At 35.9% G+C, this 13,634-nt stretch overlaps 1 protein-coding gene across 1 annotated transcript; it reads right to left on the bottom strand.

The window, feature by feature from the left end:
- Positions 1-4,594: 4,594 nt before the first annotated feature.
- Positions 4,595-13,092, bottom strand: LOC137407400 (small ribosomal subunit protein eS1-like). The gene is made up of 5 exons (XM_068094048.1): positions 12,971-13,092; positions 12,602-12,843; positions 8,071-8,315; positions 6,419-6,542; positions 4,595-4,767 (listed from the first exon to the last, which is right to left on the bottom strand). Exons 1-5 carry the CDS (start codon positions 13,033-13,035, stop codon positions 4,652-4,654), a joined length of 792 nt encoding a protein of 263 aa, XP_067950149.1. The 5' UTR covers positions 13,036-13,092; the 3' UTR covers positions 4,595-4,651.
- Positions 13,093-13,634: the final 542 nt, after the last annotated feature.

Genomic DNA, 13,634 nt, shown 5'->3' with positions numbered 1-13,634 from the left:
AGCAACACAACACTGTTGTAATGATTTACACCCCTTCTTAATACTCAACAGCAACACAACACTGTTGTAATGATTCACAACCCTTCTCGATACTCAACAGCATCACAACACTGTTGTAAAGCTTCACACCCCTTCTTAATACTCAACAGCATCACAACACTGTTGTAATGTTTCACAACCCTTCTTAATACTCTACAGCAACACAACACTGTTGTAATGATTCACAACCCTTCTTAATACTCTACAGCATCACAACACTGTTGTAATGATTTACACCCCATCTTAATACTCTACAGCATCACAACACTGTTGTAATGATTCACATCCCTTCTTAATACTCAACAATATCACAACACTGTTGTAATGATTCACACCCCTTCTTAATACTCTACAGCAACACAACACTGTTGTAATGATTTACACCCCTTCTTAATACTCTACAGCATCACAACACTGTTGTAATGATTTACACCCCTTCTTAATACTCTATAGCAACACAACACTTTTGTTATGATTTACACCCCTTTCTTAATACTCTGGAGCAACACAACACTTTTTCAGTGATGTTCACTAATTAGATGAAGATTTACGCTCTGTTTTAACGCTTACTTCACAAGAACCACAGGTCCGTTTGTCATATAAACGAAATTTTTTACAATGCAGTCAGTTTCATTATAAAACAAAAGAAATGTGGAAAACCAGACAAAAAAGTCAATTATGCAAGTGATGCAATAACAAAAAAAACCAATTTAATGTGGCTAAACAACCAGCTAACGATGAATTTTGCAATATGGGAATCACTGTTCTACCAGCTCTTGAGACAGCTGCTATTTTTCTAATTGGAATTCCAGAGAGATGGTCGCGAAGCTAAATCTGTGACGCAATAACAATGCAGAGTGATTACTCGACTTTGGATTTTCATCACCTTAATACTTCTAAAAACTGCTGCGTATCACACTGATTTGTAAGATCATCTTGGACGTTCTTGATGATCTAAATCACTTGTTCAATAGTGTTTCATCATAATATATGAGGTACATTGTTACAGTTTCCACCATATCTTTGTTAGAGCCAAATACCAAAAGTGAACTCATCATCATTTTCAATTACAAACGCTGTCTTGAAGTGAAGAGGATTTAGTCCAAGTAAATGAACCAAATAGCATGGTGGAGATAAACCCGCAGCATTTGCACTAACACCGTAAGAGCAGACACCTTCTGTCCTAGTGCAAAGTATTAGGTATTTGCATGGGGGTATCAGTGATAAAAGGTAATTGGTTTGTTCAAATGTGTTTATACTCACCCTCATTTATTTAGAACAAAAACTGACTCGTATTAGAAAATATCTTTAAAGCGATAGCACGAGTACAGGGAAACAGTAAACACGCACACATTATTATCTATAAACCTAGAATGGTTGGTATAAGCCATCTCCCTTTCTAGGGAAGGCTATACCAAAACCAACTATGAAAGAAAAGAGCAATGTGAATAAAACTATTATTAAAACTACGTAAAACATAAACTGTGCAAAACCATTATTCAAAATAGAAATGCTTACTGGACTGCTAAGTACATGAAGTTACTACATAAAAATAATATTAAGTTTTCTACATGTCTTAGAGTTTGCGCGGCCTAATCGCTCGGCCCAAAACTTGATTGTTTCACACTATTACTCTTTCTAGGGAAATCAGCCGACAGTAACAGAACTACTGTATATTACTGACATTGTGCTCGGGTTCATACCTACACATTTTCGCAGAGTGACCAAGCTTTCTACAGCACTTACACTGGGCAACTGTAGCAGGACCAAATAGCCACATCTCCTGCATAAACTATTAGTTTGTTTATAGGTATTGCCATTGTTGCCCCTATGCTTGGGCCTACTGGTACTTGAAGCTTAAGAGATGGTATCAAAAGCATTTGGTCGGTTAGCAACAGACCCACAGCTTTTAGATAAGTCTTTGATGAACTTATCTACTTCCTCAGATTGTCCGCTAATGTTAATAACAACTCCTTTAGTTAATTGATCTACATTCATCTTCCGCACTACACGGCTGCAGTTGGTGTCGAGGATGCCAACTACTACTCTCTCATCAGCTTTGAACTGTTAGACATCTACATGTATCTGCAATGTCATTGAGCATATTGCTCATAGAACATATCGCTCATAGAACACAATCATAGAACATATTGCTCAACTGTCTTTCCCGATTGCATCTAGCCTGTATTGACAAACTGTTGTTGTTGCGGAGTTGTCACCCCGTCAAGCGGGCGAGCAAAACAACAGCTTGTCACAATATGCACAGCACCTGATGCATCAGCTGCACTGAAATGGAGTTGTTCTCTTTTGTCTAGACGGCTTGGCTGCGATGTAATGTCGGTCGCTCCATTCGTAATCATGTACAAATAACGACATGTTTAGTTGTTGCCCAAGTTCTACTAAAGTTTACCGCAGAGACTGGTCTCTGGTTAAACGTTTGTATCTTATCTTTTTCTACATAAATTTTTGGGCTAAATCCGTCATGATTACCAATGGAGTGACCAACATAACATCGCAGCCAAGTCGCATAGACGGAAGAGAACAACTCTCTTTTAGTGCAGCTGATGCATCAGGTGCAGTGCGTATTGTGAACAGCTGTTGTTACGCTCGCCCGCTCGATGGGGACAACTCCACAAAAACAACAGTTTGTCAAGACAGGCTAGATTGTGTCTGATAAAGTTAGACCTTTTTTAGAAAATGTATTTGCATGGTATAAAATCTCTTAGGGGTGGTAGTTATTTCTTTGTAGCTTTTGGTGTCATCTTTAAACAAATCTAATTCATAGAATACACTCTCGCTACTAGACAATAGAAAAACTTTCAATTTGCTACTGATCATATCCTCCTCATAACGTGTCGATACTGGTTGATAGCAGTTTCACCGAGGACTTTCAGTTTGCTGGGTCATAATTAAATTCCTTTGAAGAATTGAACTTTGCTATATTGTCAATGAAAATATTCAAATATGTAGCAAAATTGTTTGAGCATTTAAATTCACACAGTTCAAGATACCGTACTAAGTATTTGCATGTGAATGACAACGATAAGAGGTAGTTTGTTTCCTGTGCTCCTACTCGACCTCATTTATATATAGAGTGGCAAATGACTTGTATAAGAACATATCTCTATAGCACGAGTACAGCAAAGCAGTAATACACACACGCATACACATCGGTGTCTACAAGCGTATTATGATATACAAAAGTCTACACCAATTTTTTCTTCGAAGTCGGCGTTGTTTGCTCATGATGCTTATAGAATATGGATATTTCCTAAATAGCCAAGTTACTGTATAAATTATGGTGTGACTGCTCTATTTCCACAAGAGAATATGCTAATGAGCTACTAAGTGCTACTTGCCTTGACATAGCATGGCTGTCAATTTGATTTATTGACTTCACAACCTCATTCATTGAACTCAATGAAAGGGAAAGTAGCCTACATGTCATCCACGTCTTTGCTGTCATTCTGGCTAGGTCAGACTTGAACCTACCGACCTTAAATTTACTGATAATACAGAAGTAAGTCTGTATTATTTACAAATACAAGTACATGGATATGAGAAATTGATAGGCCTATCCTGAGAGCTGAATGCGCTTTTAAACCTGCGCATTAAATGCGTTCTACACATCTTCAAAAATCTTGGCCATGACCAGGAAACTATTCTCCAGTTATACTTCAGGGTGAAAACAGTTGATGTACTTGGCTTAACACCGCCTTGTAGTCTTGGTTTAGACAGGTCACATCAAAATACCAAATAGATGAGTTTCAGCTACCTGCTGTATAGGTATTCAGCAACTTTTGTCTGATGTGTACAGCTGTAGCACAATGATACAGCTGATAAAATACTGTGACAAATGTTAAGCCCTTAGTAGTGTCTAACACTAAACTTCAACAGTTATTCCACCAAACTAAGAGTAACCCAATGTCAGACCCAAGTAACACACTACTTTTTATAAAAAGTAAAACCTGTGTGAACTAGGCATTAAACAGCCTTGGTTCTCTTTCGCCAGCTTTATTATGCATATGATTATAAGACCAAATGTGGCCTCTTCCTCTAAAGCCATTGCAAAATAAAAATCCAGACCTATTTGTAACGGACTGCAAAACTATTACCTACTTTTGTCAAGAGTAAGTAATACAACACCATAATTTTTGTAACATACGGTATGTAACCATTAGTACTAACTAAAAGACTAGCTGTTACCTCAGCAGTATTGACTGTAGATGCATTTCATTGAGAAGATAACTCTATTTTTAATGAATCAACTTGATTTTGACATTTCTTGATACAGTTAACTATTAGTTTCTGCTGAAAGCCATGGACTAACTTCAAAATTATGTATGCCAATACGAATAAATGTGTAGGAGACTATCACCCATGAAACACTTGTAAATGTGCGATATATTATGTAATTATGCTGCACCATTAAGGATGCTGTTGTGACTATGATGATATTATAGAGCTTATGCAATTTGCCCTTATCGATCTTAGCCTAATACCCGTTTAACTATTGCACAAAGTTGCAATGGAGTATGCAAGAGAGAGAAGAAAGTTGAGCGATCATGTCCCCATATGTATTATGATAATGGCAAAAGTACAGACATGAAAATTACACACTATCCAAGACAGGTGGCTCGTAGTTGTCAGGTCGCTCAACTTTTTCACCAGAATCGGTAGTGACAGTCTTTGTACCAAAGTCACCATGGAGCTCCATAAGCTTACCAACTGTCAACAGGCAAACATACATCTATATATTTCTCATATCTATATTTCGCAAACATATATCTATAAATATATATATACACCCATATATTATGTATGTGGATCCCTAAAGCAATAGATCTTAAAATCTTGATATCAAAATTCTGCCTTCTGATGGATTTGAACTCATGACTAACCCATCGACAAGGTTCTTACCGGACAGACGCTCTACTACTGAGCCAGAACAACAGGGATCAGCAATCTTATCATATACCGCATACCCCATGCGCGTACAAATTATTTTAGCCTTGCATCCACGAGTCACGACGCTCTGTTCATAAATATTTTGGGAGCTAACTATAGGCAACGTGATGCTTATTCGTCTTGTTTGTTAGGGCCATTTTATCCCCACGATATTGACAATAAATTATCCCGAACTTAAAACTTGGCAACTTGTGTACTGATTATATACGTTAATAAAAGATATACGTCGTTGAACTTGCCAAGGCGAGTTATCCGTATTCGATTTATGGTATATCCGGCATATGTTAAAATAAAAACGTTTCGCATTTTTACGCCTTTACATTTTTATTTCTAATTTATTTCAACGAAACATTTCTTTCAAGTTATGAATTTTTAAATTTACAGTTTTTTGAAAACCTTAAAAGTTGTTTGAAAACCTTAATAGTTGTTTTATTTATTTTTAATTTAGATATCCTGCACAAAACCTTTTTCTCATGGTATGAAGTTTGAAAGTCACAGTTGTTTGACAAAGTTTGAAAACCTTTACAGTTGTTTTTATTTTCTCTTTCAATTTATTTCAACTACACCAAACACTTATCGCATGATATGTAGTTTGAAAGTTAGAATGGCAAATGTTGTTATACGCTAAATACAAATCAATTTTCTGTCCAAAGACTTTTTACTACCTTGGCAATGCCGAATAGTACAGCTACTCAGCTAGTACAAGTATATTGGATACAGAGCTTCAAACTCTGGGTCTTGTCAATATGCATTTGCCCGAGACCTTCCGAGTCAGTGATTATCTTAATTCAAGATATCAATGTATTCACGAAAACCAAACTAAAGAACGAGCAAACAAGTCTCAGAACATTGTGCATATCTTCACTGAATGATTTTGGATTTCATCATTTGAATGACTTCCACTTGGGGCTTGATCAGACATTTGTCAGTCTGCGTGAAACAAATGGAACCCAAGTTTGCACATCGTGTTGGATTGGATTTCAATTTTTTTTCTCGCAATGTCCAACATAGCAGATTCCTAAGCAACAACTATGGATCTATAAATGTATTTCACGCTTACACATACTTATTATCCAAGTCTAATAGTACTTTTTTTCTGTACTTGTAACTGGGTGAAAACCCAAATGATGATACAGCTGTTTAAGCCACTTTAACAAGGTTTATCACTCATTTAAAAATATAATTGTTCTTTGAATAGATATTAACAGCCTTTGCATAGAAGCAATTTTCAAAATTGTCTTGCCAGTCAAGCATGTTTTTAAACCATTTTGTTTATCAAAAAAACCAACAACTAGGTTAAAATAAACAAGGTTGTTATAATAAAAGTATTCAGTCAGCACTAACCATGGTCAAAAATTTAACTCTGGTGGCAAAGAATTATTAGCCTTTTAAGAATACTGATACAACTTACGATCAACTTTGGGGCGTCTCAGAACCTTCACCTTGCGAATGTGAACTTCCTGGAGGGGATAAATCCCTTGACATTGCTTTTCAATATCCTTGGCAATGCTATCAGGGATCAGTTTGCCAACTACCTGCCAAGTCAAAAGCCTTAGAACGTACATAATGTCGTACCAGAGAGCACCCAAGACTTGTGAAAGAAATCTTGAGCAGAAGTTAAAAGATAATAGAGACTCAAACAACCACCAAACATTAAACATATTGAACATTTTATCTAATACTCTGATGGAATACCTTATGATTGGTTTTACAAAAGTATGTCTGTACAGAGACGTGACTTGGATTCAAATGACATCAAAGACAAAAACACCAATTGAGAAACATGACAGCAGTAATCATTGAATAATTTAATTGCCAAGAGTGATAAAAGCCAGGGTGTTGGTATTTCTCCTAAGATCCTCATACTGGTAAAAAGAACTAGATTTGGCATAATTTTAATTTAGTTTTTGAATACAAATAAAAGGAAGAGTTTTTGACTTGGTAAAGTGATAGCAATAAACAGCCAAAATAGGTTAATAATCGTGTCAAGGGTTTTGACGACTTATTAGTAGTTTGTCAGTCAACAATCATTTTCAACAAAGCAAGCAATTTGGCTACCTACAACCATCGATTGTTTAAAACGGTGAGATAGTGATTATGGGTTAACGAAGCCATAAAATTTGGCATTACATTATTGAATCTTCACAAGACTATTCAGATTACGTCCCAAGATGCAAAAAAGTTAATGTCTGTGAAAGTATTACCATGATTGATAATTGTTGTCACTACATTTCACTTTATTAGAAAATATGTTTGTCCATCTACTGATTATCCGATGCAAATATTCATTAACAATTAACTTGCTCCTGTGCTTCTATAATCGCCACTGAATAAATAACGAGGATATGGCTACATTTTCTAAGGACTAAGCTGACAAATGACAAACTCTTGCTGTAGTTGGAACGGACCAATAACCAGTATTTGCAGATTCTTTTTAGATTTGAATAAAATCAAAAGAATTTATGCTTTGCCACTAAACATCAATTCGACTGCGATCAACATATGAAATGCAGCATGATAATCCCTGTTTCCGCGATGCAGTTAATCGCAGGATGGAAACAACATAAGCCAGCAAGTTAAGCGAGCTTTATTACTCGCTAATATTTTATGCTTGCAAAAGATGGAAACGACACTTGTAAATAATATGCGAAAAACATTTCGCACAAGCTATTCCGTTTTTCAAACATTTTTCACACTTCAGTAGTTCATTTCGCTTTGACAAGACAACAGCACGCCGCAATGACCTCTAGTGTATAAGTCCTCATCGTTTTTCACAAAATGCCAGCGTTAATCCGCAACATGTGAATGTCCATTGAAATACTTGTCACACAGTAATTCAACAAGTGCACACAATTCCAAATCCACACAATAGAAACAGTGAAAACCTCAAATGTAAAACTTATTTTTATATAAAATTAGCGGAACATATGTGTAGAAAACGTATTACCTAATACCTACGAGTTCTGACTACACTGGATTTTGAGATAATCAGCCTTGTAAATTGGCTTGGAACGATTCAAACTAATTGGAGATACACATTAAATAGCGAAATTCAAAACAAACCCCTTTCATGTCGCTGCTGGTGACTTCCTTTGTAATGTGGGCAATCATTCTCCTTCTTATTCTCTTAATTTGTTGGGTCTGTGCATAAGAGGTCTTCTTAACCTGGTTTGGCCTTCTTTTTGTGAATCCAATGCAAAATAGACGTAATAGGTAGCCATCGGTTGTTTTAACATCACAGTTGGCTTCGATCAATGTCTGCCACTTCTTGACCATTGAGCGGAGTTTGTCCGTGGTCATGGTCATGCCTGATAAACCACGTGATCGTTAAATGTTAATTTCCAGCTATGTCACTGGTTTGTTTTTGGCACTTCTGACACAACATGCTTACTTAGCCCATGCATTAGTGATGTGTTGTCGATGCGTCAGTAATATATTGTCATAATAAAATGAACACGTTAGTCTGACAGAAGAGATAAAACACATGCATCAATGGAATGGCAGATTCCAATGAAAATATTCTCAATTTTATATATTCATTTCCAAAGCAAACTGGTTCAATTTAATATTTACTGTCGAGAAAAACCAAAACTCAACCCGAAAACTATTTAAATACGCACAAAGAAATTGCCATTTGCAAAGAGTATAATGACACCGCAAGTGTACATTGAAACTCTTTAGATAATTTAATCTGTTACACAAAGTATTTTTATGTACAGTTTGATTTGTGTCATAAACAGATTTTGGTACTTCATTGTTCTCAAATTGTGTAGGGACTTGCCTGAGCAAAATTATAACTGCGCAAATAGCTACAGAAAACATTGCCACTCTCACAGATTGTTGATGATCCAAGTTAAATGATAAATACAGTACAACATAATTTATTTCGAGAATGTTTACGTTAAATGTTGACCTGCAACAGAATTCACATTACAGTTATTTGGTATCAAAAGATTTACCATGTCTTACTCTGCTGTGTTGTAGGTGCCAAATATGTGGAAATGTGATCACAAACTCTTAAAAGCTCAAAAACGAACAGTTAATCGTAGCCAGCACAAAACCCCGTAAATTAGAATCTCTTTCCAAAACGGCTCAAATGGAACGTAGTTGTACAAGATGGCTTCTGTTTACACTTTCGCGCAACCTCATCCATCGAAATATATTCACAAATATACTTCACACATTCAATAAAACCATGTCTATTGTTCTTACGCTTCTATTTCATTGTAAGGCTGTCATTTTCAGCACTGATATCGTACAACCTACCGTAAAAATTAGTCTAATTTTTTAACCTTAGCTCGAAGGAGTATATATCATTGTCTGACAAACATGACGAGCCTGTTGGTCACCTGTGACAATCGAAAAATGCTGCAAAAAGTGTTCGCGAAGTATGGGTCACGTGATAATATTACGACTAGACGAGTAGACCAAGCCGAAACAAAACTGCAAAGTGGCGAGCATCTATATTTGATACGGGGTCTTCAGTAAAACCCGAAGTGTTTGCCATAAACTAGTGCTACGAGAAGTTGCATATCGAGCCTTTTATTGGCCTTTCAATTTACGTGAGAACATCACGTGACAAAACAATAACCAAATGTAATGACTACTTCAGATAAATAGACTGATTCCATTCTACGACGGTTTCGTGATGGCTGCGACCAACTGTTCGTTTTGAGCTATTAAGAGCTTGTAATCCCATTTCCACATATTTTACACAGCAGAGTAAGACACGGTGAATCTTTTGATACCAAATAACTGTAACGTGAATTTTGTTGCAAGTCAACTTTTAAGGTATTTACAAAACACAAAATATATGTACATTATCTAATCTGTTCCAGAATTGTTTCCAACTCAATCCTTTGGCCCTTGAAAAAAACAAAAACCAAACTTTCTAATTTAATGTTAATTGGGATATTATTGGTTTGTATCAACAAAATTTCCTCATCTTATTTTAATTCCTTATCTTAATTTTATCCTAATCTTTTCTTGGTAAATTTCTTTCACGATTACGGTAATTTTACATTAGTCAAGGGAATTGCACACATTCAATGCAAACATGAAACCAATTTTTTTCAATTTTAAAAATTGTATGCCTAAACTTGACTAAAACAATTTTTTTTAGCTTTTTTTGCCATGCCTGACAATCTTTCATGGTAAACTAGACTGCCAGGGTAGTAGTATATATATATAATAGAAATACCATATACTATAAAACCTCCATTTGAGCGTCATGGCCCTACATTTTTCAACATTTCCCTATAATCACATTTAATTAGAGACGACGTTCAAATAAAGGGTGACGCTGTACTTTTCGACCAGCTCGTCAGAACTTTTGTAAGATAAATTGACCCCTTTCACAGACAAAGCGATGCTAATGCAGCCTATATTTTACACTCATCAACCCGAGTTTCATAATAAAAAACCTTACACGTATGACGTTTTCTCTCCCAAGTGTGGCAAGGAAAAACGATATCTTCAGAGCTAACTATGAGAAAATCAACACTCAAATTAAACTTGAGAACTTGCACTGACATGACGTTTTGCGTAATGAATTTCTTACGTAACACAAAACAAGAAATTAGTCTTTACAACAATTGGAATTTACGTACTTTACGTTATGATGACACATCAGTGACATTAATGAACAATCCAGCGAAGATGTCATGACCATCCCATGATTGAGGCCAACGCTCATTGATCAATCTATTAACACAGCAGTGATGCGAGTGTGTAGCCCACAGCAAAAATATAGTGTACACCGCCTATGCATTTCATCGACCTATGTAGCCAAAGGTCTCTACCGGAACCAATGAGCAGGAAACATACGACAATGCCTTTTGTGGCTAAAATTAGGTAAGGATTATGTTAACATGTTTCCTGGACAATTGAAAATGTAACGTGTGTGGATGAAACCTAAAATGCCAACCATCATAGTCCGGATTTAAGAATGTAATTAACATATTGCGATACGTGAACTTTTATGACAATTTTGCTTTGTTACTTCCAGATATTAGCGCGATTATCAAGACAAAAGAACACATTAGATCAGGAGTTTTTTAGCCTCATAGGAACATATAGAGTCGCACACAAGAATTAGAAGACAAAAATAGTTGGTTGACTGGACTGAAGAGTAATCTTTCATACTGTGCATGTTTCCAAATTAAAACGAAATTTAAAAACTACTTTGTAATGGCTACAATTTTTGTTTTCTCAACGACTGATAATAAATTGGTTCTGAATGTCTATTGAATTGTAAGGTTATAAATTGTACGAATTTGTGAAGTTTATAACACATGAGCAACAAGTTCAAATTATGAAGGTATCTATAAATCTAAGTTAATTCATTTACTCCATTCCTTTTACTACCACTACAGTCAAACATCAACTTACGAACACCTTTACATAAAATCTTCGACACAATTTTTTTAGCAAATATTCACCTTTACATAGAAATTTCCAAAATAAGACATCAGAGGGTTGTATAATGATCGCAATTTTATAAATCTGCAAATATTGAGGCAGGAAGTCTCCTTCAATTTTTAGTTTTACATTCCTTAGGGTTGACTGAAATATGAGTACGTTTATTATGACGTTAGTAGGAATTTGCATTGATTCCATGTGTAATTTTTGAACTGGTAATACCGCAATGTATTTTCACCTTCTATAAAATATGTTGTGTGATGACTAAGATTATTGGGTTTTAAAATGCTGAGAAGTCTTACTCGTTTGACACAACTTACCCTAGGACACTTATATTTCGCTAGTATTTAGTTTCGTGAGTAGCATACAGAGTAAAATTTCGCTGCAACTTAATTTCACAGCTCTGATGAGTGCTAAAATATAGCGATGTGAAAATAAATGCAGTGGAACAAACATAATTAGATTCCTTGGGTTCAGTTCACCAATAAAAAAATTCAATTTAGGATTATTTTGTAATTGTGAACCGCAGGTAGAATGGTGTGGTCGATAATGCAATTTGATCGCTTGCTGCCATTTGTTTCTTGGACTATCAATGAACAAAGCCATTTAATTTTGCGCTTTGGCTCATTCGTTATGATAGTTTAGCACATGAAATTTTTACGAGAGGATGACTCCATGAAAACACGAAAGTTGGATGAGGCGAATACATAAGTGTCCTAGGGTAATGTCTATATATGGGAATAACGACAGTTTTAGGTGCTAGATATGATCAAGCTACTGGAACTATTGACACTTCCCATTGCCGAAATATAGTTCAACCTCGTCATACCAAGTCATAAATTGCAGTGCATAAACCATCTGATATTAGAGCAATTATTCTAATAGGAGTACACTGCTACTACGCCATACAACAAAAAATATTTAAGACAGTTACATATACAATATGTTAGCACGAAAATACAGTCTAAATTTTGAGCAAATATAGAAGAAATAATTAGTAAAATAACTTTTTACTATTAATTTTAGACTTGTGCACGAAAGTCTAGACTAGGCAGATATAAAAATAGGCAGTGTAACGAACTTTAGCTTGCATTACCTACGGCTTGCAAAATAGTACAAATAGAAAATACACAAAGAGTTCAGTTTCATGAATGAAAAACTATGATGAACTTACCATAGAAGTTAGTTAGACAGTTCTTTCCTTGCACGTCGTCACAAATAAGCTTGAACTTGCGATAAGCAATTTCATCACTTTGAAGTTCTGAAAGGGCTACTTCATATACTCGGCCTTTCAAACCATCAGCAGCTATCTTGGTGCCTACAGTTCTAGATACCAGGGTTTTTCCAACCTGACGTACCAAGAACAGAGATGGAGCCTTGACATCATACCAATCCTTCTTGGTGAAAGGATCGACGCTAAAACAAGTACGGACCATATTAAATCACCATCGATCTAATGCATCCTACATCGATATCAACGAATAAAGTCAAAGAGACCACAAATATGTTATAAAATACCAATTAGAGTGTTATTGTTGCTTACACTTTTTTCTTTCCTCCTTTCTTACCACTTTTCGTCAAACGCTTACTAGATTTACCAACAGCCATGACGAAGATCTGCACCGGAAAAGGATACGATACCCTTCACCTTTGTGGGCATGTGTTCTTTCGCTGGCGCTTATCGAAACTAAGCAGTAAAGCGGGGCGACCCCCAAACCATATGCATAAAGCTGTATGTAGATATTAGCTAAATAATTCGTATTTCGGTAGGTTTCACTCAAAGCAGTAGGTAATTTTTTTGTACATGTAACATAAAATGAAGTACCCTCTTACTTTTATACGATAACCATCGGCTAAGTGGAAAGTACAAACTTTCTACAACATTAGTTTTACCTGTGATAAAGTAAAACACTCTTTGCTACCGTCGGTGTAGTGAGAATGCCTCGTATGTTTAACTACTCGCTATAAGATATTTGGCTCAGGATTCAGCAATACTGCTGATCATGTGTAGCTGTCAGTCGAGAAGTCCGTCATTTTGCGTATGGTCCTTTGCAAAAATTGGGGTTGGTTCGCCTCGAGCCGCTGATCTTATAGTCATTGTCGGCATTGGACGTTATAACGCTCAGAAGTCATATAAGTTCTGAATTATTATTAGTGGTCTTGGTAAGAAGACTTTTGAGGACTCGAAGTATTTCGGTAATAATAAT

Source organism: Watersipora subatra, chromosome 10 (genome assembly GCF_963576615.1).
Source record: "Watersipora subatra chromosome 10, tzWatSuba1.1, whole genome shotgun sequence".
NCBI lineage: Eukaryota > Metazoa > Bryozoa > Gymnolaemata > Cheilostomatida > Watersiporidae > Watersipora > Watersipora subatra.
The sequence above is the reverse complement of the archived record's forward strand: the minus strand, read 5'-3'. Positions and strand labels throughout refer to the sequence as shown.